The sequence below is a fragment of the Triticum urartu genome, chromosome 7A (genome assembly GCF_056163025.1).
Source record: "Triticum urartu cultivar PI428250 chromosome 7A, HENAU_Tu73, whole genome shotgun sequence".
Lineage (NCBI taxonomy): Eukaryota > Viridiplantae > Streptophyta > Magnoliopsida > Poales > Poaceae > Triticum > Triticum urartu.
The window spans coordinates 749,306,346-749,328,033 of NC_141879.1; the positions used below are offsets into that span (position 1 = coordinate 749,306,346).

Genomic DNA, 21,688 nt, shown 5'->3' on the forward strand with positions numbered 1-21,688 from the left:
ATGCCATCCAAAGCAAACACATACACACGTAGAGCACACGACTCAGACAAGCGAGAGACGGCCCAGCACCAGCAGCAGGAAGCCGTCATTAGCCACTTCTCCCATCCAGGGCATGACCTCGTGAAGCGGCACTACACCGGGCCGTTCCGCTGCGACATGTGCTGGGAGGACCTGTCCGGCGCCGGCTATGGCTGCCGCAGTGGCTGCGACTTTGCAATCCATGACTCTTGCGCAGGCCACACGCAGACGTTCTCCTCCCTCGAGCACCATGCGCACCCGCTCGTGCTCGTCCAGACCAGCCACGACCCGACCCTATTGTGCGACGTTTGCTTGGGAAGCTGCGCCCCGGGCTCTTTCCTCTACCGCTGCCCACCATGCGGGTTCGATATGCACCCGAGCTACGCGCAGCTGCCCCAGGTCGTGCGCAGCGCGCAGCATGCGTACCCGGCGCATGACCTCACACTGGTCGTCGGCGACGGCCGCTGTGCCGCATGCGACGGCAGCGCGGGGCGTGCGTCGTACTACCGTTGCACGGCATGCAACATCGACTTACACGTCTCGTGTGCAGCGACCTCCACCGAGAACAACAGCGCTCGTCAAGCTCAGATAGCCCTTCAGGCAGAGATTGTAAGTTCAAGGATCCAAGCGCAGGCTAACCGCGCAGCGTTAGACCTGCTGCGCCCTTCCTGTAAGTTCCTCTTGCATGCATAGACTGTGGTTGCTGCAGCGTCCAAATTTGGACTAAAATTATATTTCTTCGTAGTTTTCATCATATATCTTGCGTTCTAACATTTTCCATTAACTATACAGATACCGTACAGAGAGAGTACTTCATCTAGATCTGATTCTCGGGACGCATCTGCTCGGCAAGCCCAAATGAATAAAGTGCTTCAACATTTCGTCTCAAAATAGCTTGTGCATACCAAATTGAGCGTGTTTATGTTCACAACTTCACATTCGTGTTTGTTTCCAATCTCAATTCATATCGTTTTAATACAGTATAAAGTGTGCATCTTCCTCTTTTTTGAGACACACATAATTCTTTCATTTGTGCATGATGTGAAATCAAAATGATGGCAAGTATTTATATGAACCGAATTTATTAGTCTTGGCCGGCGGATTTGGGCCTCCCTGCCTATATCTAGCCCGCGGCCATGGGCGGCCTCGGTGGCCTTCTTTGCTGCGAGGTTGGCGTTGGTTGCAGTGATTCCGACAGTGCACGTGCCTTCTTTGGTGTTGGGTGCCGTGCGACAGCCGTTTCAACCAACATTGTCATGTCTCCAGCTCTAGAAGTAGCGGCTTTTGGGATTGTTCGATTACAGGCCAGAGCGAAATCCCGGCTCAACATGATTGTGCTCATAGTGGCGACACCTACGGGTGACGCCCCCTTGTTGGAGGCACTATCATGGCCTGTCTTTCGTACCCTATTTGGGCACAGGTAGTCACCCCTAGGTCTAGTTCACCGGATCGGACAGCTGCAACGTCACGCCGTCATTCCTGTTCATGAAGGCGTTGTCTTGGTTGCTCGAGGTCTCCTTGGTGTTGGATTTGGATTTGAACGGCGTGCTTGGCTTGTGCTATTTCTCATGGCGTGGGCATCTGGGGTGCAATGTACGACATCGCCGATGCTTCCTCCATGGTTTCTTCCTCTGGCATGTCCGAGTCCTGCAACCCATTTGTCGATCCTCTAGGCGCTTATGGTAGGGGGGGGGGGGCTACATTGATTATGTCAGGTCTATAGTCGTCGTCGTGTGATGGAGGTGCCTCACATTGGTCGTGGCGCGGTCTTGGTGTCCTGTGTTTCGTCTCCTTGCCTTCCCAGCTGGAGTACAAACTAGGCGAGTTTAGTGTTGCATTGTATCTCTCATTCTACTCATACCCACACTTTTTGTGATGGCTTCTTCGGATATCCTCTATGTTGCTGTTGTTCTCTTCGACCGATCAATGAAAAGATATGCAATGATTGCATATTCGCAATAAAAATAGTCTTGGTCGGCGGCCAGAAAACATCTGACAAATTCAGTACATTCCATTGCACATACTAATCACTGTTTCTGAACAGACAAGTGTAAAAAAGTGTATTGCACCATTAGCATGGAATAATTTACATCTACAATGCCAGTCCCAAGGACCTCCATGTCATGACCTCAATCATGTTCCTTCCTCTACATCAGCATGATTGCTTTTGAATACCTGAGCAAGTAGCAGAATATATCAAGCCTCCCACCTGCAACTCATGAAGTCCCAGACGGACGAATGGGGGAATGACGGACCATAGCCCAAAGTCCCAGATGGAGGAAAAGAAGGGCTCATGTGCAAAATAAAAAAGGTTTTATCTAAAATACCTGATAGCAACTATTAATCATGATCCAATCCAAGGGGTTTATGTAAAATAAGGGACCGAGATTATGAATTGCGACATAAACCAGAATTGTTTATATAAGCTATTACCTATCAGGCCTACGGCAGCGCTACAACCGGCAAGCGGGATCGTTGCCAGGCCCATTGCCATAATTCTGCGGCCGCCTTCCCCGGCACCAACACATCGCATTTCTATCCAATTCACCCTCGCTTTAACGTCACTATTTTGACTGCGTCACTGGCCGGGAACAAGAAGCTAACAACTACAAGATTTCTCTCCGCTTTGTACCAAAGCCGGACTACGGCGTTATTCTGGGATGGACCAAGCAACGGCACCGGACTTGTTCATCCAACAGATCTCGCTTGGGATGTATGGATAGTGGAGTATTCATATCTCTGGTGTATCATATGAATTTCATAGATTTGACGACTGTTTCATTTCGCAAAGGTGCAACGTGTTGGACAACCATCAAAATTGTCAATGACTTTCTTCTGTAGTAGACATTCTATTGGTGTATTCATGTGATATGATAAAACAAAACCAAATATCGAGTGACCAAGCACACCAGCCAGGGTGGTAAATGAAGTTGTAATCTTGTCCGACAAAAGGACTTGAAAGCAGCTGGTTAAGTCTTTCATTTCTGGGAACAAACCACCATCACCGTGGCAATACCATTACACCAAAATCAGTTTTGATAGAAGGACAGAGAAATAGATTACTCGTGTAAGATTCTGTCTTAGATTACGGAGAGAGATTTCCCATGTTTGATTGCAACTAATTCAGCAAAACCACCATCACCGTGGCAATACCATTACACCAAAACCATCTTCAAGGGTTACAAGCATCGTTTATAATGGCTCAGAGAGTTTGACTGTTTGGTTTCATAATTAAGGGGTTAAGTGGAGTTTTTCTTAATAATCCCTCTATTTTTATATACAAGGCCACTATCAAAATAACAATTTGCAGATATATAAGGCCACTAACACTAATCGATGCAATATTAATGGTGTTTGTCTCGTAGTGATAGCAAAGAAGGACATTAGCTATCCCTTGCATGCATGCGGGAGTGGGAGCATTTGCTTGATGTGCATGAGGCTGCCCGTAATGGGAGTATCATAGATAGTATCATGCATGCCAACTAAGCAAGTTTGATGAGGTGACATAGAATTAAATGAAGAAAGAGAGGCTTGAGTATCATATCATGATACCGTATCATATTAAATGATGTGTTACTTTGTGTCATGCATGGCTATAAATGTAGTCCTCTATGATACCAACTTATGATACTATGCATTAGGGATGTAGTATCATAGACTAGTATCATATGCATGATACTAGTATATGATACTCCCCATTACAACCAGCCTGAAAGAGAAGAATACACATTAATTTATACGGCAAACAAGGAGACAAGCTAGCATGCAACATTGACTTAGAAGACATTAAATATTGTCTTGGTACCTGTAATATGGGTTTGTGGCCTTGTATACAAAAATGGAGGGAGTAGATTTTGAAGAGTAAGATTCTGTCTTAGCTAGACCAGGTAATCGATTATGTCCTATCTATGGTAGGAGCTAGTAGTAGGTGGTACCTTGCCCGAGCACCTCCGCATAAATTTTAACCAGATGCAGGAAGGAGTAAATTTGGGGTTGATGCCTGACTCAAATTTGTCTGACCAATGCCCACTACGCGTGGACTCTGGACTGTGTCTTGTTGGCAAGAGGCTAAGACATTGACGTCGACTTGCTTCGCGATATTGCACATCTTCCAGCTGCAGAACTCTGTTGATGTTGCTCGTGAACAGCACACTGTGCATATGCATTCGGTCCATAGTTGAAATTCCTGCTACTGAGAAGGAATAGAGAACTAATAGCCCTGAATAGAACTGCTAGGATGAGCATGTGCGTCGATGGAGGAGAGGGTTAAATCCAACCCTGGCACTGTTCGTGGATACAGCACAAGGACGGACCAAGCGAGAGGGTATCCATCTGTTGCGGCATTCCATCGAGCAGCTACTGTGCGTGTATACTCCATCGATCAGGCAGCATAGCCATTTATTTGAACTCTCAGAACAGGAAGATCATTAATTAACTGTGAAACAAGGCGTACCTAGTCCTAGCTGTGCGAAGACTTGGGGATGAATGGAGTCCCGCCCTACAGTGTATTCATCGACTGGTTTGTATCATGTTCAGACCTGCAGGCTCCGTTAATGCCCAATCCAGCCCAGACAGTGTATTCATCGACTGGTTTGTAAACAGCACACCGTGCAAGCGGCCGATCCATACTGGAGTTCCCGCACGGCTCGCCGATGCAAATGGGTAGAAAAAAAGAAGCAACTGGCTTGGGGAGATATATACTGGAGTGAATTGGAGGGCGGGAGGGATACAGAAATATGTGGTAAAATCGCACGAAATAATACAGGTTGTAAAGATTCATTCGCGATCTCTCCTACTTAGTTTAATAGTCAACAAATAGCACACTGAGAAACACAATGTTCGCTCGCATTTTCTAGCTGTATGTTAACTACGACTAGGAAAATATTTTCATGGTCTGTAGTCGCGGTAGCAGATCGACCTCCAACAATGTGGAGTTGTCCGAATAATCTTGATGCTGCATCTCCTTTGTCTCCACATCAAGAATGACGAGCAGGGAATTTACACGCAGCAACACCACACAGCACCTCTCTCCGGAATACATGAACTCGATGGACGCATAACTAGGGCTAATCATAGCTTGGATGTTAGGAACCAGCAACTGCAACTTCTCCTCGGGTCGATTACGGCCTCCGGCTTCCAACCACCATCTTCGGGTGAGACTTGTAGCCACATAGAAATCTTGAACCTGTCTACGACGAGCAAGCGCAACCTCCCGCCCGGCGACATTCCCAACCCTAGGTTGCGCCTGTTTGCGTTGTTTCTGGTGATAGGTGAAAGCTTCAGCGTACCTACCTTTGTTGTGGGGACATCATATTGAAGGATTCCATAGCAATACTGAACCAGCCAGTGAATGATTCCACCGGGAAGAACTATTGCATCTTTTTGCTCGATGAAAGGAATCAATGTGAGGCCAACATTTGCAGGATGAGTGACAGGTCCCCAGCCGGCGCCGCCCGATGTGGCCGTTCGGATCCTGATAGTGTGTCCATTGTAGCTTCTCAGATCGGCCACCAATAACAAGAAGGAGGAGCAAGTGATGCCGTCTGCCGGTGTAAGCATGACAAATGACTTGTGCCACGGACAGCCGTAATCTGTGCAGATGTCCGGCGAATCAGCGAGGAAGGTGCGTTCACCTGTCATAGGATTGTACACACATAGGTTGTAGCGGGGATCTATCCTAAACTCCAAAGAGCGGCGGAGGAGGAAGAGGCCACCGCGGGATGTTAGGGGAACGTATTGGTAGAGTCGGTTGTCGGCTCTGGCCTTGTGTTTTGATTTTTGGCCGAAAAAAGGGGATTTCGGCCATCTCGGCCTAGGGCGAAAAGTATATTTAGGCCGAAATTGCTCAAATTTGGCAAATTTTGGTCCAATTGCAGTCAAATTTTGATCAAATTTCAGCCAAAATTTTTGAAAATGGCCGAAATTCGGCCATCTCGGCCTAGGGCGAAAAAAAGCTCAAACCGAAAATCAAAACACACTGGCCGTGCGTGAAACGAATGGCGCCAGGTGGTTGTCACAGAAGGACGCTGCGTCAAGCATGGCCGGGTGGACCAGGGAGATTCGGGGCAGGTGGTGCAGGGAAACTTTTTGGGTTTTGAGGTAGACGAGGAAGCGCGAGGGCACGATGCCTCCTTGTTGGGTGACGCGGCGGATGAAGCAAGGATCGAGGATGTGGCGGTGAAGGAGCTTGCAGGCGGCTGCGCAACGGACGAGGGTGGCGGTGTCGGTGCGCTCGACGATCTCTAGCAGGAGATCCGCCGGGAGCGTTGTTGGTGAGGCCATGTGCCACGGTTGTACCAGGCTTGATCGCTCGCAACTGCTAACACAAGGTCCGTCCGGCTCTGATATAGTAGTAGTACAAATACTACATGCATACGCCAGGCAGCAGCTTTATAACCCTCGTGATGACCAGCACGTGCGAGTACGTGCATGTGTGATACAGTACGACCAACATCAAAACGGAAAAGAAAAAGAGCCGTAATTCTTTCGTCTCTCCTACAACAGAAAGCAAAGGATGGGAAGCACGAGCGTGCATGCATATAGACGCAATCGTATGAGGTCACATACATACAAACTAATTAGCTTATTCATTCATTAATCTTGGTGATATCCATCATTTTCTAGATCATCCTCGTAATCAGATTGTACTCTTTTCTTGTTTCCATATTCCAATATCCCTGTGACCAACTCCTTAATTACAATACCTGGCCAGGCAATGCTGAACACAGTAATATCTTTCGAGGGGCAAATCCCAGTCTTACATAACTAGCGCCACGATATACTTTTTGGTGTACCCAAAAGTTACCTTTCGAGGGGCAAATCCCAGTCTTACATTAATCTCTAAAATAAATCCTAAATAAAAATATAGAGGTAGGACGTCGACGACAAGCACGTCAACTTTTACTCCATTTTTGACGCGCATCATCACCACATCCTTTGCCGATCGCTTAGGCCTCTATATTCCGTGTATCGAGTTGCAAATATGAGCACCTGATATTCAGTTCCCAAGAATTACACTATGAATTAGCAAGGAATACATCAAGCCCATGTATGACACTCATACTGGGGCTGGAATTTGCAGACTTTTTCTTTTCTGCCAAATACTTCTTGCAGTTCCTCTTCCAGTGACCTTTCTCCTTACAAAAGAAGCACTCGGCATCAGCAGTGGCGCCAATCTTCTTAGACTTTCCAGGTGTACCAGCCTTATTGGGACCCTTGGACTTGCCTTTTTTCTTTGACTTGTCCTTCTTCTTAAAGTTGGTTATTTTATTCACCATCGTTGCTTGATTGACGTCCTTCTGGATTCCATTCTCAAGGGTCTTAAGCATAGTAAAAAATTCACCCAATGTATTTTTTCTTAAAGAAGATGAATAGGGAACAGCATCAGTGTCCAACTCATGGGGGATTGGAAAACCTAGTGCATGCATCCTTTGTGTGTACCCATGGTGCGACATGGAGTGTTGTGGGAAGTAGGGTTGATGGTGCGACATGTAATGCTGGTTCTGAAGTACATGGTCGGTGCCCATCGTGTGTTGCCTCAAAACACCAGGAAAGAACTCTTGGCCGAAGTACGGCGTGTATGGCTGCTGGACCATCATAGGAACATTGTTGCTCATCGGCATGGCAGGAAACTCGTGTTGGTACGCCATGTATGGTTGTTGTCGCCCGAGCGTAGGAATCATCACATCAGGCGGGAGTGCCCCCATGTATGGCGGCTTAAGTATAGGGTTGCCGGCGCACGGGGCGTGAACCCGCGTCGGAATCCGAAACTCTTGATCAAGAGTTCCTCCCGCCCTGTGGCATGGCGCCGCCACAAAGCCAATGCCTGTGTCTAGACGTGGGAGGCTTACATTCTTCTTCTTGCCCACTGTATCTTTCTCGATGTTATCTTCCTTCATCTCTTGAACAGGGGACGCGTCTTCATCATCCCAAAGCATCTCCTGGTTCTCCTGGATGGACTCGTCGTCGTGGGGGGTTGAGACAGGGGCGCCGGCGTGGGGCTGCTGCTGTATCTGGCGGAACCGGAGGGAGAGGGACGAGTGAAGGGAGGAGAGGTGGGCATCGATGTCGTCCCAGGTGAAGGGGAGCTTGACGCGGGGAGGCGGGCATGCAACGACGCGGTGGAAGGACTCCCGCAGGCGCTGCATCTTGACGGGGAGCGCCGCAATGGCGGCCTCCAGATCAGCCGTCGCCATCGGCCTGGCCTGGTCGGTCTGTGACATGGCCGCCATGGGAGGGTGGAGTGATTGCCGTTCCAGAGAGGCGGCGGCGGCTGGAAAGAACTTTCAGGCGAGAACCGAACGAACGATTGACGCTTTGTTGTCGACTGAGTTCGACAAAGGGGACACGTATATAAAGATTAGAGGATAATACAGCAATACGAACCGGTGACGTATCCGAGTCTGCAACGGGCATGCCTCACCTAATCGTGGGTTATCGGACTCCCAGGATTTATTGGGATTCCATAGTTCCTACGAGATTGCCTCAAGATCTACGGGCCTAATCTAAGTGGCCCACTCTCCTTGGACGACAACGACCACACGATGGATATAGCTAAAAAGGCTTCCAAACTCGAACACATACTAGAGGATGTATTGGACGCGGCCGGCCATAGAGGGGTTCGTATTGGACGCTCAAGTACGCCAATTGTCTTGTCCGATCTCGATCTGTGGCTAATTTCTTGATCGATCGACCGAGGCCGATCTGGTGGAGGATTCTCTCCCCGGTCCAATTCAGGCTGGCTACATATTGTGCAATATTAGATGCCAGGGAGGATTTGAGTTTGTGTGCACCAGCCCGGAGACGACTTACGTGCCGGCGTTCCTTATTCCTAGCTGGTTATAGGAAGCGAAGGCCTCCAAGGCTCCATCTCAAACGCACACGACTGTTGGTGCAATGGAGGCAACAAAGATTGCAACGACGCTCCCAGTTGATCTCCTCCTTGAGATCGTGGCACGCACCGACTTTGTTACCGTGGTCCGTTGTGCCGCTGTCTGTAAGCACCTCCGCCGTGACATCCTTAGTCCGCTGTTCATATTTCGCTTCAGCCAGCAAGCGGGTTCCACCATGCTCGCACACTGCCCCTATGACATGCAGCTCCTGAATCCGGTCCACCCGGCCACGTCTCCAGCCGTGCAGTTCTGCCACGGCTACCTGACGCCTTGCATGTTACGTCACGCCGCCAACCTCTCTAGCCAGTACTATCCAGTGACGTCCCGTGGCGGCCTCGTCGTCCTCAGTTTTTACGAGAAATCCGAATCTGAGCGCTCCTCTCGCCTTTGCGTGTATGATCCCATGACGGGCCGTCACACCTTTCTCTCAAGACCGACAGGTGATCTGACTACCTGGGACAACCGGCAGGCGTACGTCCTGCTCACTGCCGTAGACGGAATCGACTGCTCCTTCAAGCTGCTCTTCACCAGTGTGTGCGAATGGGGCATCAAAGTACAGGCTGCCACATCCTCCTCTGATACCTGGAGGCCCATTACTTCTCATGTGAGCCACCCTGACTTTCCGTGGATGCACACAATTGGGTACAACACCACTGCTATCCTTCGTGGCGGCATGATCCACTGGCTAGTGTACTACAGGGTCAAAATTCTCACATATGATGTGGGCACAGGGCGTAGGGACGGGTGAAGCTCCCACCCACCATTCACAATCAAAGCAAGCTCCACTTGGCAACGTTACCAGACGGGAACCTATTGAAACTGCTTGCCATAGAGGGGTTCAAGATATCAGTGTGGCGACAACTCCCTGCGGTCACAGCAAGTTGTGGTTGGTCGCTGGAAAATGTGATCGACATTGAGCACAAACTACGGTTGATGTGCCCAGACATCCCCCACAGAAGTAGCGATGTAGTCATTGATTTCGAGGGCTCCGGGAAGAGGAGCGGAGATGTGCTACTGCTGCAGTTATATAGGAAATACGGATGTACTCAGCTCATAGTTCTTGATCTGCAGACGAAGGAGATGCATACACATAAGTGGGGCTTCTCATTTTGGGAGATCAACCTATCATCCCACATAGAAACTATGAAAGTATTTTCTTAGCTAGCTAGCCAAGTATGCAAATAAACAGATTTTCAGGTCACTAAAGCATTTTTGCGCCTCATCGGTGTGGAGTGTTTTTTGTTACTGTTGGTAACCGAACTTACTGGTGCCCTAGCTGAACCAAAGGAAAATGTTATGACTCCTAAAATATAAATATGCAACTTTTCATATTTTATTTTATGTCATTGTCGTTTATGGATCTCCGATGCAATAGATAGAGAAACAGGAGATGACACGACCAATAAATTCAGAAAAGCAACATATTTTTACACGGTTGCTATATCTGTTTTACCAAATTATCTTTCAAGATCACACCTCTATTGAGATACCATAATTTATTATATATCTATTTGACGGAACATTAAGTTTTTAAATAAATTTGCTGGGGCATTAGAGCATCTACAGCCGGACCCCCTACTTTCTCCCTAAACGTCCGAAAAGTCCGCCTGGTCAGTGAACAGTCAAAAAATAGTGACCCAACCAGACCCCACGCTTCATCCCTAAACGTCCGCATTGACCAACACCCCTCAAATCGGGACCAAATATGAGGGCAATATGAGGGGCTGCGGTCGTGCCCGGGCAAGGTTCCACATCAGACGTAGCGAGCCGGCGACCCCACCTGCAGCGACTTAGGCCACGCCGCGACGGAGCTTGCCAAGCGCTGGTGACCGGAGCCTGCGCGCGTGCCGGCGGCCGTCGTCTTGGGTTGGCCAGTTGTGCAGCTACGCCGCCCACCATGCGTGCGCTAAGTTAGGGATCGATGTGGTGCGTGCGTGTCACCATGCATGATGTCATGTCCACATCACTTGAAAGCATGTGCACGTCTTGCTGCAACTAGTTGACTAGCCGTATATACGTACGTAGATATATGCGTATGTTGGAATGGAACGACTGCTTTGATCGACTCATTAATATTGCATCGATTATACATACGTATGCTATGCTAGCTTTTTTTCATTGCGACATACACAGGCATAAACGTACATACATGATATATGGTTTCTTCTCGATAATGGTCGTGCATGGATTTTTTTTAACACGCTACAAATGCAGACAGTCAGACATACGCACATATGCTCATCCCTATGAATACACTCATGCACACCCTTCTCTATGAGCACTTCTGAGAAACTGAGCTGGCACATCATGTTGAGATTCACAAAGTCGCCACAGACAAAACTGTGGCTAGTTGCATGTTAGTGATGGACATGCAATTGGCTGACAACCCTCTACTGGTTGAGTTGTAGTCATGTCGAGAGTCGTGCAGTTATAGCCGGGTTACAATGCTTACAGTTGCAAGTTTAGTGGTGAACATGCAACTAGTCACACGTGCTTTGTAAAAAAACATGTTATGATTTATTTTTAAAAACTAATGCATTTAAAAAATAAAATTTGAAAAATATTTAAACATTTGGAAATATCCATTTATTTTACAAACTATGCATTTGAAAAAGTTTTCAGGTTTTTAAAAAGGAATTCTATAAAGTGTTACCACACTTCAAAAAGCATTCTTGCACGAAAATGTCGTGGATTATAAATGAAGGAAAAATGGAGAAAGAGAAGAAAAACAAAAAAAACAGTGCGTTTCTGTGTCATATCGTCTATTTCCAACAAACTTTACGTTGCCTACAATATAAATGAAAAAGAAAAATAGGAAAAAGAACAGATCAGCTAGCCCATAAAGAAAATATATGAAAAAGACCACAGCCCATTGAAAAAATGAAAAAGGCCACAGCCCGTACGTACACCAGCGTGGGGAAATGATATGGACAACCTAGTCCCGTACGTGATTATACATCTTTCGAGCTCGTCGTGTTCCCCAACCAAACTCTATCGCCTTCCCTTGCATTGGCCGGCGCACATTATACATCTACCGAATCCGGAGCCATGGCGCCGAGGAAACTCCGCCGAAACAAGCGATGCAGCCTGGCCTGTCCAACACCATCGACCCTCCCAGCGGATCTCCTGCTGGAGATCATCGCGCGCTCGGACACCATCACCTTCGTCCGCTGCGCCGCCACGGGCAAGATCCTCCGCCATCGCATCCTCGAACCCTCTTTCATCGGCCGCGTCACCCAAGAAGATGGTATCATACCTCCATACCGAGGACCAGGAGGAGGTTGCGTCGGGGGGCCTGTCTATGTTACACCCGATCACGCCCACTACCATGTCCTTCATCCATAATCTCATCTCTCCCTTCGTATCACGCTACCTGGACGACCTCCTGGGATACTACTATCCCGTGACATCCCGTGGAGGCCTTGTTCTCCTTGGAGCTGGTCCTCGTAGCAGCAGCTGCCCTATCCTGTGCGTGTATGACCCAATCGCTGGTCACCACAACTTCCTCTGTGAGCCGCCATGCATCCCGAAACATATGGGATGCTTACCAAAGTTTGTCTTGCTTACTGCCGCCGACGGTATTGGTTGCTCCTTCTTGCTATTTGTAGGCTATCTCGAAAGATCAACTGGCTCCAATGGAGACACTACAGGCTCCATTAAAATTCAGATCTTCACGTCATCCACCGGCGCTTGGGGGCCTGTCTCCACCCATGGTGGTTTTTTCTTTCAGCGGTGGTGTGAAATAAGCCGGGACGCCACTGCAGTCATTCTTTATGGCGGCATCATCCAATGGCTGGTGCAACATGGCAGCGAGATCCTTACCTACGACGTTCGCACAGCAGAGCCAGGCATGATGGTGCAGCTCCCAGCCACTACTAGAAACTTCAAAGCAGAGCAACTGCACTTGGGGTCCTACTCCTTGCCGAACGGGCACAAGCTATTAAGGATGCTCGCCACCGACGGTTCTCGACTATCGATGTGGCATCAACTCCCAAGCGGTGAATGGGCTCCAGAGGCCATGATTGACATGATGGAGAAATTGCGGAGGCTGGACCTGGACATCGCTCCCGACGGTCATGTGTTTTCCATCATCAAATGGTCCAGTGAGGGGAGCAATGCAGTGTTGCTTGATATAACTTACACATATTTTCCTAATGGGGGCCCAATTTCTTGTACTGTGTCCATCGTCCTTGACTTGGAGACTAAGAAGATGTCCATGGAACATTTGGATTACTACTCAGATCCCTCCTCCCTCCTCTTGGAGATGGATCTTAAATCTCGGTTACGAGCCATGAAGTTTTCCCCCCTAGCTAGCTAGGTATGCTACTAAGCTTCACCTGGTCATTGTGCTCTATGTGAAATGCAACGATTGAAGTGCGCTAGACTATATTTATTTATTTGAAAATGTCAGCTTTCTTGTATTTTTATTAAAACAAGCATGGCCCCCGGCCTCTGCATCTAGTTGAAGCATGCAGCTATTTATTAATTATTTATCAAGATCTTACAAAGTAATATATGAATAAGCCTGAAGCCACCATCTTTCCTCGTATGAACGGCCTCGGCTTCGCGCACGCGCGATCGCCTTCGTTTCTTCTCGCCTCACTGGCTGGCACATCGATCTAGCTCCTAATATTGCCATGGATAGCATGTTGACCACGTGCCTTGCGTCTCCACTCCGTGCAACCTTGTACGCCTCCCATCATTGCTCCTGCTCCCGCGCGTATATGGCCTCCCCATCAGCGGCTAACTGAAAAGATGTGACGTATTATACGCCACTGGGAAGTTTGTGGGTGTTCAATGGCGACATCGGTTTAAGCTTGCGGTTGAGAAATCGTGGAGGAAGTGCTTGACCAAGGAACAGGTGGTTGAGAACACGGTGGCCAACAACGGCGGGATCTTTTTCATGATCTACCGTTTGCCAGGAGCACACTTCCAGCCTGTCCGAAGCTCTTTCGCAAGCTTTCGTCGTTTAATTAGTTCGTCCATTAGCACTGATGATTAGAGATTGTTTAGGTTCACCACTTAGCTAGTTTGATTTCTCACCGTCGACGACGAGGGTGATGCACTGGTGCTCAGCTCACTCGGCCATGGCCGTTGTGCTGGCCACCCGATATACAGGAAGAAAACAGTTACATTTGTATGCGAGCAAGGAGCCGATTGCAATGTGCTACAGCTTGACGACTCTTGCGGATGGCATCTGGGTTGCCAGCCGTGGGATGATGCGGTGTGACAGATGGCTGTTGATGGGATCCGGTATGCACGGATCAATTTGGAAACGGGATAGACAGAATTTTGTTTCACATAAAAATATGGTTAGGTCATGAATAGTCTGAGAAAATGGAAGGAAATCAGCATACGAAACATAGATATAGCAGCAGGATTTTATACCACATTATAGCCAGTATTAGTATTAGCACAAGGACTTCATTGTTTTTCTCACATTTGCATGTTTATTTCCATAAAATTCATTTGGTTCACAAAAAAATAGATTAATTAATTTTCCATTTCTACACGCTGCATTTGTTCATCGGTGTTGGCCGGTGGAGGAGCGCACACGGGGTCACAGGCAGGGCACTTGCTCTTGCACTCATCATCCGAAAAGAAGCACGGTTCAGCCTTTAGATTCCGGCAGCAAAAACAGGTTTCCAAATCGGGGTCCTTCCCGCGGGTACATTGGCTCTTGATGCAGAATTTTACAGTAAGCTTGCTCTCGTCCAATGAGGTTGCGTTGACGGCCACCATTGTAGCTCCGGCATGATCCACTGCTACATAGCTCCTCCTTCCAGCCACCAATCGACCTGTTGCATCAAACAAATCTTACGTGTTCGTTAGTAATATGATACGTACATATATGGTTGTTTGCATCAATCGAAATCCAATTCGAATGGATAGGTGGTAACCTCCTTTTCTTTGTAGTAAAACGAATGGTAGTATTGGTTTTGATGAGGTATACGAGTGACGCATACTTACACTGTACGATAGCTGCTAGGCATCCGATGAGGAGCAAGATCGTCAGCACTGTTATCTTCATATTGGATCGATCTTTACGGCCGGCGCAACTCTACTTGACGTCAAAGTCGAAAGGATTGTGTGTGAGCTGATGGTGGCAATGGTGGAGATCTTTCCTCGCGCTTGGATATATATAGATGCCATTATATTTGTGGAAGAAATCAATTAATGGATAATTGATTTGCAGATCGCAGAAACACAATAGTAAATTGGAGACGCCCAATTTATTCTGTTTACAAATGTAGTTAAGTTACCAAATGTGAGGTACTCAATCAAAGCGAGCTTAATTAAGTTGCCAAATGTTAATTTTTTTTTGAGAAACAAGTTGCCAAATGTAAGGTAGTACTCCATCCTTGTTTAACGTAATCGATGGAGGTGGACGCTGCCGCCCTCAGCGCCGATCTGCGTCGTCTCCCCCAACGACGACAGGCCACCACTGGAGACCCCCGCTTCCCCGTCGCCTCAGGTATCCTGCCTCCTCCTACGCCTCTCTGCTATAGTAGACCCCGCGAGCGATTTTGCGGAAGTTCGTGAGATTTTCCGTTTGCATTCGTCTGCTGTTGGGAGATTTAGTGCTGCGCTCCGTTTCCAGGGGCCTGACACGGGGAGACGCTTGCTCTTCCTGCGGAATTTTATTTCTGTGGCTGGGGAAATTTGTGGAACTTTTTCATGGGGAAACTGAAGCATGTTTTCTAAATGTCAGTTTGGGAGTGCTGAATTCGAGTGTGGAAGCAGTGGTACGATTAGTGCTATGCGTGGAGTACCATTAGTAAACTTCAATAATTAGTGCTGCAGAATTAGTCCAGTAATAATCCATCTACTAATTCATCAGAATCAAAAAGGTAATCGCCGTCGTCTGTTCTTCATTTTGTTTCAGACTAGCTATTTAGATGAAACATGTTTTCTAGATGTGACTCTGGGATTGCTTTGTTCGAGTGTGGAAGCTGTGGGCCGAAGACCATTAGTAAACTTTAATGATCACCTCAGCTTCTCTTGCTTCAGAATTTTTCCAGTAAAGATCCATATACTAATTCATTAGATACAGAAAGTTCATTGCCGTCCTCCGTTTTTCGTTTTCTTTCTCAGACCTTGGTATACTTTCATTGAGAGAAGAAACGATGGTCTTGCAAACTTTGGGTACGCAGACATTCATATTCAATATTGGAAACGGATTCTGCCTTGGTCATTCTTCATAGTTGACATGGTTCCAAACCAAAAGCTATCATCCTCTTCCTCTCTCACTTACCTCCATATGTATTCCAAACCTCTGGGGCACGCCGCAACTTGATTTCTATAAGTGTAATTAGTACTATTGACTTTACCGGTATAGTGATTGTTCTGTTTTTACTACTCATACTCATCGTGATAGAATTAGAAATAGATGGATTGGTTTATCTTGTGATATAATCGGTGGATTAGTTTCACTTTTTGAATAAAGTGTAACCATTATATGTGGGCGTATTCTAGGATTACAGCCGTGTGGAATTACTCACTCAACCATTATGATATACCGACGACAGCTCACTGTTGAAATCTAGGTATGTACATCGCTCGAAGGCTTGAACTGTCTGATTAAAGTAAGCTAGTACAACTTACACATATAATCTGTTAGTAGACTGCTAGCACACATGGGTACAACTCGTTGTAGAAGACAAAGCCCATTAAAGGAGCCCATGGTTATTTCTTTGTTTTCCTTGTTGAGCTTCCTATTGTCTTCCCCATCTTCACCAACCATTTTTTTCTTCCCCTGGAGACAATTATTTCTGCCTACACCAACCAACCACGAGAAAAGAGATGCAGAACAGTAAAGTAAGCAGCCATGGGAGATTTAGAACTCTATGTGTCCTTCTGATTTCTTTGCCGCCGGTAGTGCTTATTAAAAGTTCATTCGCACAGCATGAAATCAGCGCAAGGTGCAAAATCTGAAGCTTCGTTTTGTTCACCCAGCGACATGCTGCTGGATGCTTTAGCGTTGTCTGTAATGCATCCGCCTTAAGACTGGCGTCACCAGCCAGCCACCATCGCGAGATCTGAATCTGTTACTGTTTTAATGATTTTGCTGCATAGGATGCTTAGTAACCGAGAGGGGAAGGGAGATTAGTCTCAAGCACCCTGCGGAGACTCCATACTAGTAGAACAATACACGACAACTCAGTTCTGGGTACTACAGGGTATTCAAATGTTTGTTCTCTTAGTGGTTGTAGGATTTAGAACTATTGGAAATTGCAAGTGATATGATATGTATGTTTAATCATGCAAATAAGCTTGTATAATCGTTAGGAACAGGAATCTTGTCTAACTAGTGATGGATCTGTACATGGTAGTCGCCACCGCTGGGATCTCCTCCATGGCGAATCTTTCTTCTCCGCTGCAGGTACCCTTCCTCCTATCACTAACTCCAGTAGTAGTCATGTTCAATCTGGGTATGTAGTGAACAATTAAGTAGTAACTGCTGTTTTTTTCAGTTAAGTAGTAGTACTACTCATGGTTACAACTTAGTGTTAGCAGTCTGCAGTTTCAGGTGTAAGTGGAGATAGATGATACATGCCCGTAGAATACAAATAGGTGAATGAACCACAGAATATGTATGTTGTAATCCAAGCAACTCAGCGCATCTATATCCACGTTAAACAGATGCATGTTTGTGTGGAACAAATAATAACTTCTCTGGTATTCATGAATTTAGGAAAACTGCATCAGCTAGTTCGGAAGTCATTCATAGGTATGTCAGGAGAAAATTCTTCCGTCAACAGATGGGGCCAAACATGCATCGTTCATCAAGGAATAGGAAGGAATCCCTATCTGGTTCCAAGTTTTTCAATAGAATCTCTATTCCTTCCTCTATTGACCAGTGGCAAGCTAATACTAACAGATCAGACCCATTTACCCCTTCCTCTGCTTTGGGAGAAAGAGAGGACAGAGTCACAGAGCAATGCAGACTCCCTTGCAGTTTGTTTGTTTGTTTGTTTGTTTACCCTCTTCGAAACACATGCCAAACTGCAATACAAGCTAGTTCCTGATTTTTTTCAATAAAGGACTTTTTATCGCTCTAAAGAATTCAGACGCCGACCCCTTCGCCACCAGCTTCATGTGCTGCCAAAGAGACCCACAACAAACAACAAGGCGAGATAATTGTATTTCACAGGTTGCCGCCTCCCTCTGCATTCAGCCACCATCAGGCTTCTTGTTTGCCTTTCCTGCTCATTCGGACCCTTTTCTTAGTATACCCACGTCCCAACAGCCACCGACGTTTCTTCTTGTGTTGGCAATGGGGCCATCACAAGCCGATTGGTGAGTAACTGGTCTAAGACCAAGATGGGTTTCACTCGCTGCAGTTCATTAAGGATAATATCACAAACTCAGGAGATTCTAAGAGACGTTAAGAACCAAGCGTAGTGCTCGCGAGTGAGCACCATGCAGCTCAGGAACTTCTTCGGGCATTTTTTGCAGGATAGAACTCGAAGCAGTTCAGAACTGGAACCACCAGTCCTTTTTTTTTGCGGGGTAACTGCACCCACCAGTATGAATCAACCGTTACTGGAATTTGCTCCACTCATAGTCGTAACAAAAGTATGGAAAATAGCACTCACAGATCCATTACTCCCTCCGTTCCAAAATATAGTGCACCCATGCTTTTTGAGGTTCAACTTTGACTATAAATTTAACCAACGAGACCGACTGCGGGTCTCATTGGTTAAATTTATGGTCAAAGTTGAAGCGCGGAAACCGAGGACGCACTATATTTTGGAACAAAGTACTATTTAGAGTTTTAGACAAGATTCTCATGTAAGCAGTCCAGCAGCAAGTCAACCCTTGGCAGAAGTTACATCCTGATTAAGAGTTGACTGCTTAGATAAAAAACTGGACTATTTTGTCATCAACACCAATGCAAATATAAAAGATTACTAGAGGTGCCAGTGTAATTATTAGGCGGTTCTCTGAAGTCCCACGCGATGCTGCCCTTGATTTGGTTTTTTGTTTTGCCAAGATTCAATTAAAGACGATCTTTGTTCAACATTTGGACGACCTAACAAAGGTACTTTATGCGTAGTGTTTTGCCGAGATGCGGTTAATGATAGCTATCAAGCAACTGAATAATATTTGTTCAATCTGAAACTTTGGAACCATAAGTCAGTACATATTCCTACCTTTTGCATAAAAAACAAGCAATTACACAACCACCTTCAATGCATATATATCACAAATATTATTCATAAATAGAGATAATATAAATAACTATAACCATACTGCACAATATTAAGTTGTATTAACTATGAGATGAAACTACAGGTATGTAGGAACAGATAGGGGAAATCTTCATTTCAACAAGGTCTGATTGAATAACTTTAAAATATTCCTAAATGATGAAACACCAAACTTTACAACTTTCTTGTCGTAGGTACATAAATTTATCTATGCTTAAGAAAGTTATGGCTGGATCCAAACCGGTGGGGGCCAATTCAATCTTGAAGAATTAGGAACCAGTATATTCGTGAAACTACTATCTTCCATATTGAAGATAAAAACCTGCCGAAGGCCCTCGTCAATCAAAGACCGTCCATCTGAAAATCTCTTGGAGTAAGTATTATGGTTCAAGTCATCCGCATGGTAGATGCTATTTGGTATTAATGTGGGGAAGTCCTTCGCCGAAACTAAAAATGAAGTGTTGAAACCCGTGAACAGCGTGTGATCTTTGAGGTGGTGTACTTTGGTGAGCTTTTGTTTGACAAAATCAATTTTGTAGACAACAAATCGGGATGTCACGCGCTCTTTCTCTTTGTCCTCCTCCATGACCCACTTTTCATCGACCTTCTCTTCCACCGCCACATCTGCATTGTGCGCCTTCTCCTCCACAAACATGTCTGCGTTCTCTGCCACCACCTCCTCCTCCTCCTCATCCTCGTCCCCTTCCAATGACACATCTGCATTATCTGCTGCCTCCTTGTCCTCCTTTGTTTCATTCTCTGTCTCCAAATCCTCGCTCACCACTTCTACCTCTTCACGCTCCTCCACTTTTGATTCTATTTCTTCCTCTTCCTCTTCTGTTTCAGTCTCCGTCTTCAAATTCTCGCCCACCACTTCTACCTTTTCATGCTCCTCCACGTCCAATTCTAATTCCTCCTCGTCCTCATCAATCTCTATCTCTGCCCCCATCATCTCTAACTCTTCCGCACCTCATCGGCATCATTATCGTCGTGGTCGTCCACCACCTCCTCGTCTCCTCAAGATATCGATCCCACCTCCATATCTGGAAAAATTCGCCCCATGGTGCTTGTACAATATACTTACTGTCGGTACGGTAATCGGCCTTGTGCTTGTAGACAATATTCACCAGTGCAGATGGTCCATGGAGATCAATGGTATGCACATCACCACAACCTTGAAGAGCATAGAACAAACCATCACTGCTATTGTAACAAAGATCAACATAGTTCTTGCATTCTTCATGTGTATCAACCCAGGTCCACTTGGTGTCCCCAACCCTAGCATAGGAGAGCAGGTTATTAGGCTCGTGTACACGTAGCACGATGCAATCTTTACTAGACGGGTTGCACGACATGGCTACAATCATGTCGAAGCAAAAGCGACCTTGTTCGAGTGAAAGTCCATATGGCTTTATTTTCCGGTGGAATTCATGCGGCACCGTGTCCACGTAAATAAGATCGTAGCCATCCAGTTTGTGGTCATCCTCGTCATAACGGAGCTCGACGTTGGGCATGGTTTCCGGTGGCGGCATGCTGACCTGAGCACCGGTTATGGGGTTGACGAGGATGAGATGGGACCGGTCGTCTGCTGTGATGAGCCCGCCGTGGGACGAGCCCATGACATAACGGGAGCGAAAGGCAGGGCCCAGGATGGTGACGTGGCAGAGCTTGTCCGTGGTCAGGTGGTGCAGTGTGGCCGTGCTGTCGTCACGGTCTGCCGCGGAGTAGACCAGGCAGGGGCCCTGGTGCGGCGAGCACAGCCGGAACCGGCGGGCTTCCAGGTGGCTGCGCTGCCATGAACAGCAGACACCGCCGGAGCTGAAGAGATCCGGGATCTGCAGGGTGCCGAAGATACTAACGAGATTGACGGTGGAGCAGGAAGCTCCGTCCAGTCGCAGTCCGTGATTGACGGTGGAGCAGGAGCTTCCACGCCGACCACAAGAGCAGTTTGGTCCATGGATTGCAGGTCAGCTGGGTACGCCCGGAGGAAACCAGAGGAGCTATTCTCAAATTCCTCTTTCTGACCAAGCGATCAGCTTGGTAAGGTACCTACAAATTCCTCTTTCTGATCTGTTATATGCCATACATATTACACAATCGTGCTATACCTGGTCTTTTAGCTGTCTGTAAAGAAATAACTTGACATCATGTTTTTGCTTTTGTTTTGAGGAAAGGCGACACGTCAATAAAGAAAGTGTCCACTGTCCCCAAACATGAGGGATATACCTGTTAGACTTCGTATTGTAGCCCTACTGTGTAAACCATATTTTATTGGTATTGGACTTGTATGTCATCATTATATATATGTGATAGGCCACCTCTTTGAGGGTTGAGCCAGTTCCCCCAAAACCTACGTTTTATATGGTATCGAGTCTAACCTAGGTCCTCCACCTCCACCCCACCCGCCGCCGCCGCCGCACCAAAACCCTAAACCCTAGGGCTGCCGCCGCCGGCGCCATGACCGCTTCGGCCTCGGGCGCCGCCAGCTCCGGGTCTATCCCCGCGACGCTTGCCGCCCTCCTCAACCTCCCACCTCGCCACCTGGCTCCATCAGTGCCTCAGTTC

At 47.0% G+C, this 21,688-nt stretch overlaps 4 protein-coding genes across 4 annotated transcripts; 1 reads left to right on the forward strand and 3 right to left on the reverse strand.

Annotated features, from left to right (window-relative positions):
• On the forward strand, positions 1-711 carry LOC125519652 (protein VACUOLELESS GAMETOPHYTES-like). Its single transcript, XM_048684383.2, has one exon. It carries the CDS (start codon positions 1-3, stop codon positions 709-711), a length of 711 nt encoding a protein of 236 aa, XP_048540340.2.
• A 6,323-nt stretch (positions 712-7,034) lies between these two features.
• LOC147962769 (uncharacterized) lies at positions 7,035-8,255 on the reverse strand. The gene has a single exon (XM_087534671.1). It carries the CDS (start codon positions 8,247-8,249, stop codon positions 7,035-7,037), a length of 1,215 nt encoding a protein of 404 aa, XP_087390797.1. The 5' UTR covers positions 8,250-8,255.
• A 10,989-nt stretch (positions 8,256-19,244) lies between these two features.
• Positions 19,245-20,288, reverse strand: LOC147962770 (uncharacterized). The gene has a single exon (XM_087537218.1). It carries the CDS (start codon positions 20,073-20,075, stop codon positions 19,347-19,349), a length of 729 nt encoding a protein of 242 aa, XP_087393344.1. The 5' UTR covers positions 20,076-20,288; the 3' UTR covers positions 19,245-19,346.
• On the reverse strand, positions 20,141-21,080 carry LOC147962771 (uncharacterized). The gene is made up of 3 exons (XM_087534301.1): positions 20,983-21,080; positions 20,208-20,941; positions 20,141-20,166 (listed from the first exon to the last, which is right to left on the reverse strand). The coding sequence occupies exons 1-3, from the start codon at positions 21,078-21,080 to the stop codon at positions 20,141-20,143; spliced, it is 858 nt and encodes a 285-aa protein (XP_087390427.1).
• Positions 21,081-21,688: the final 608 nt, after the last annotated feature.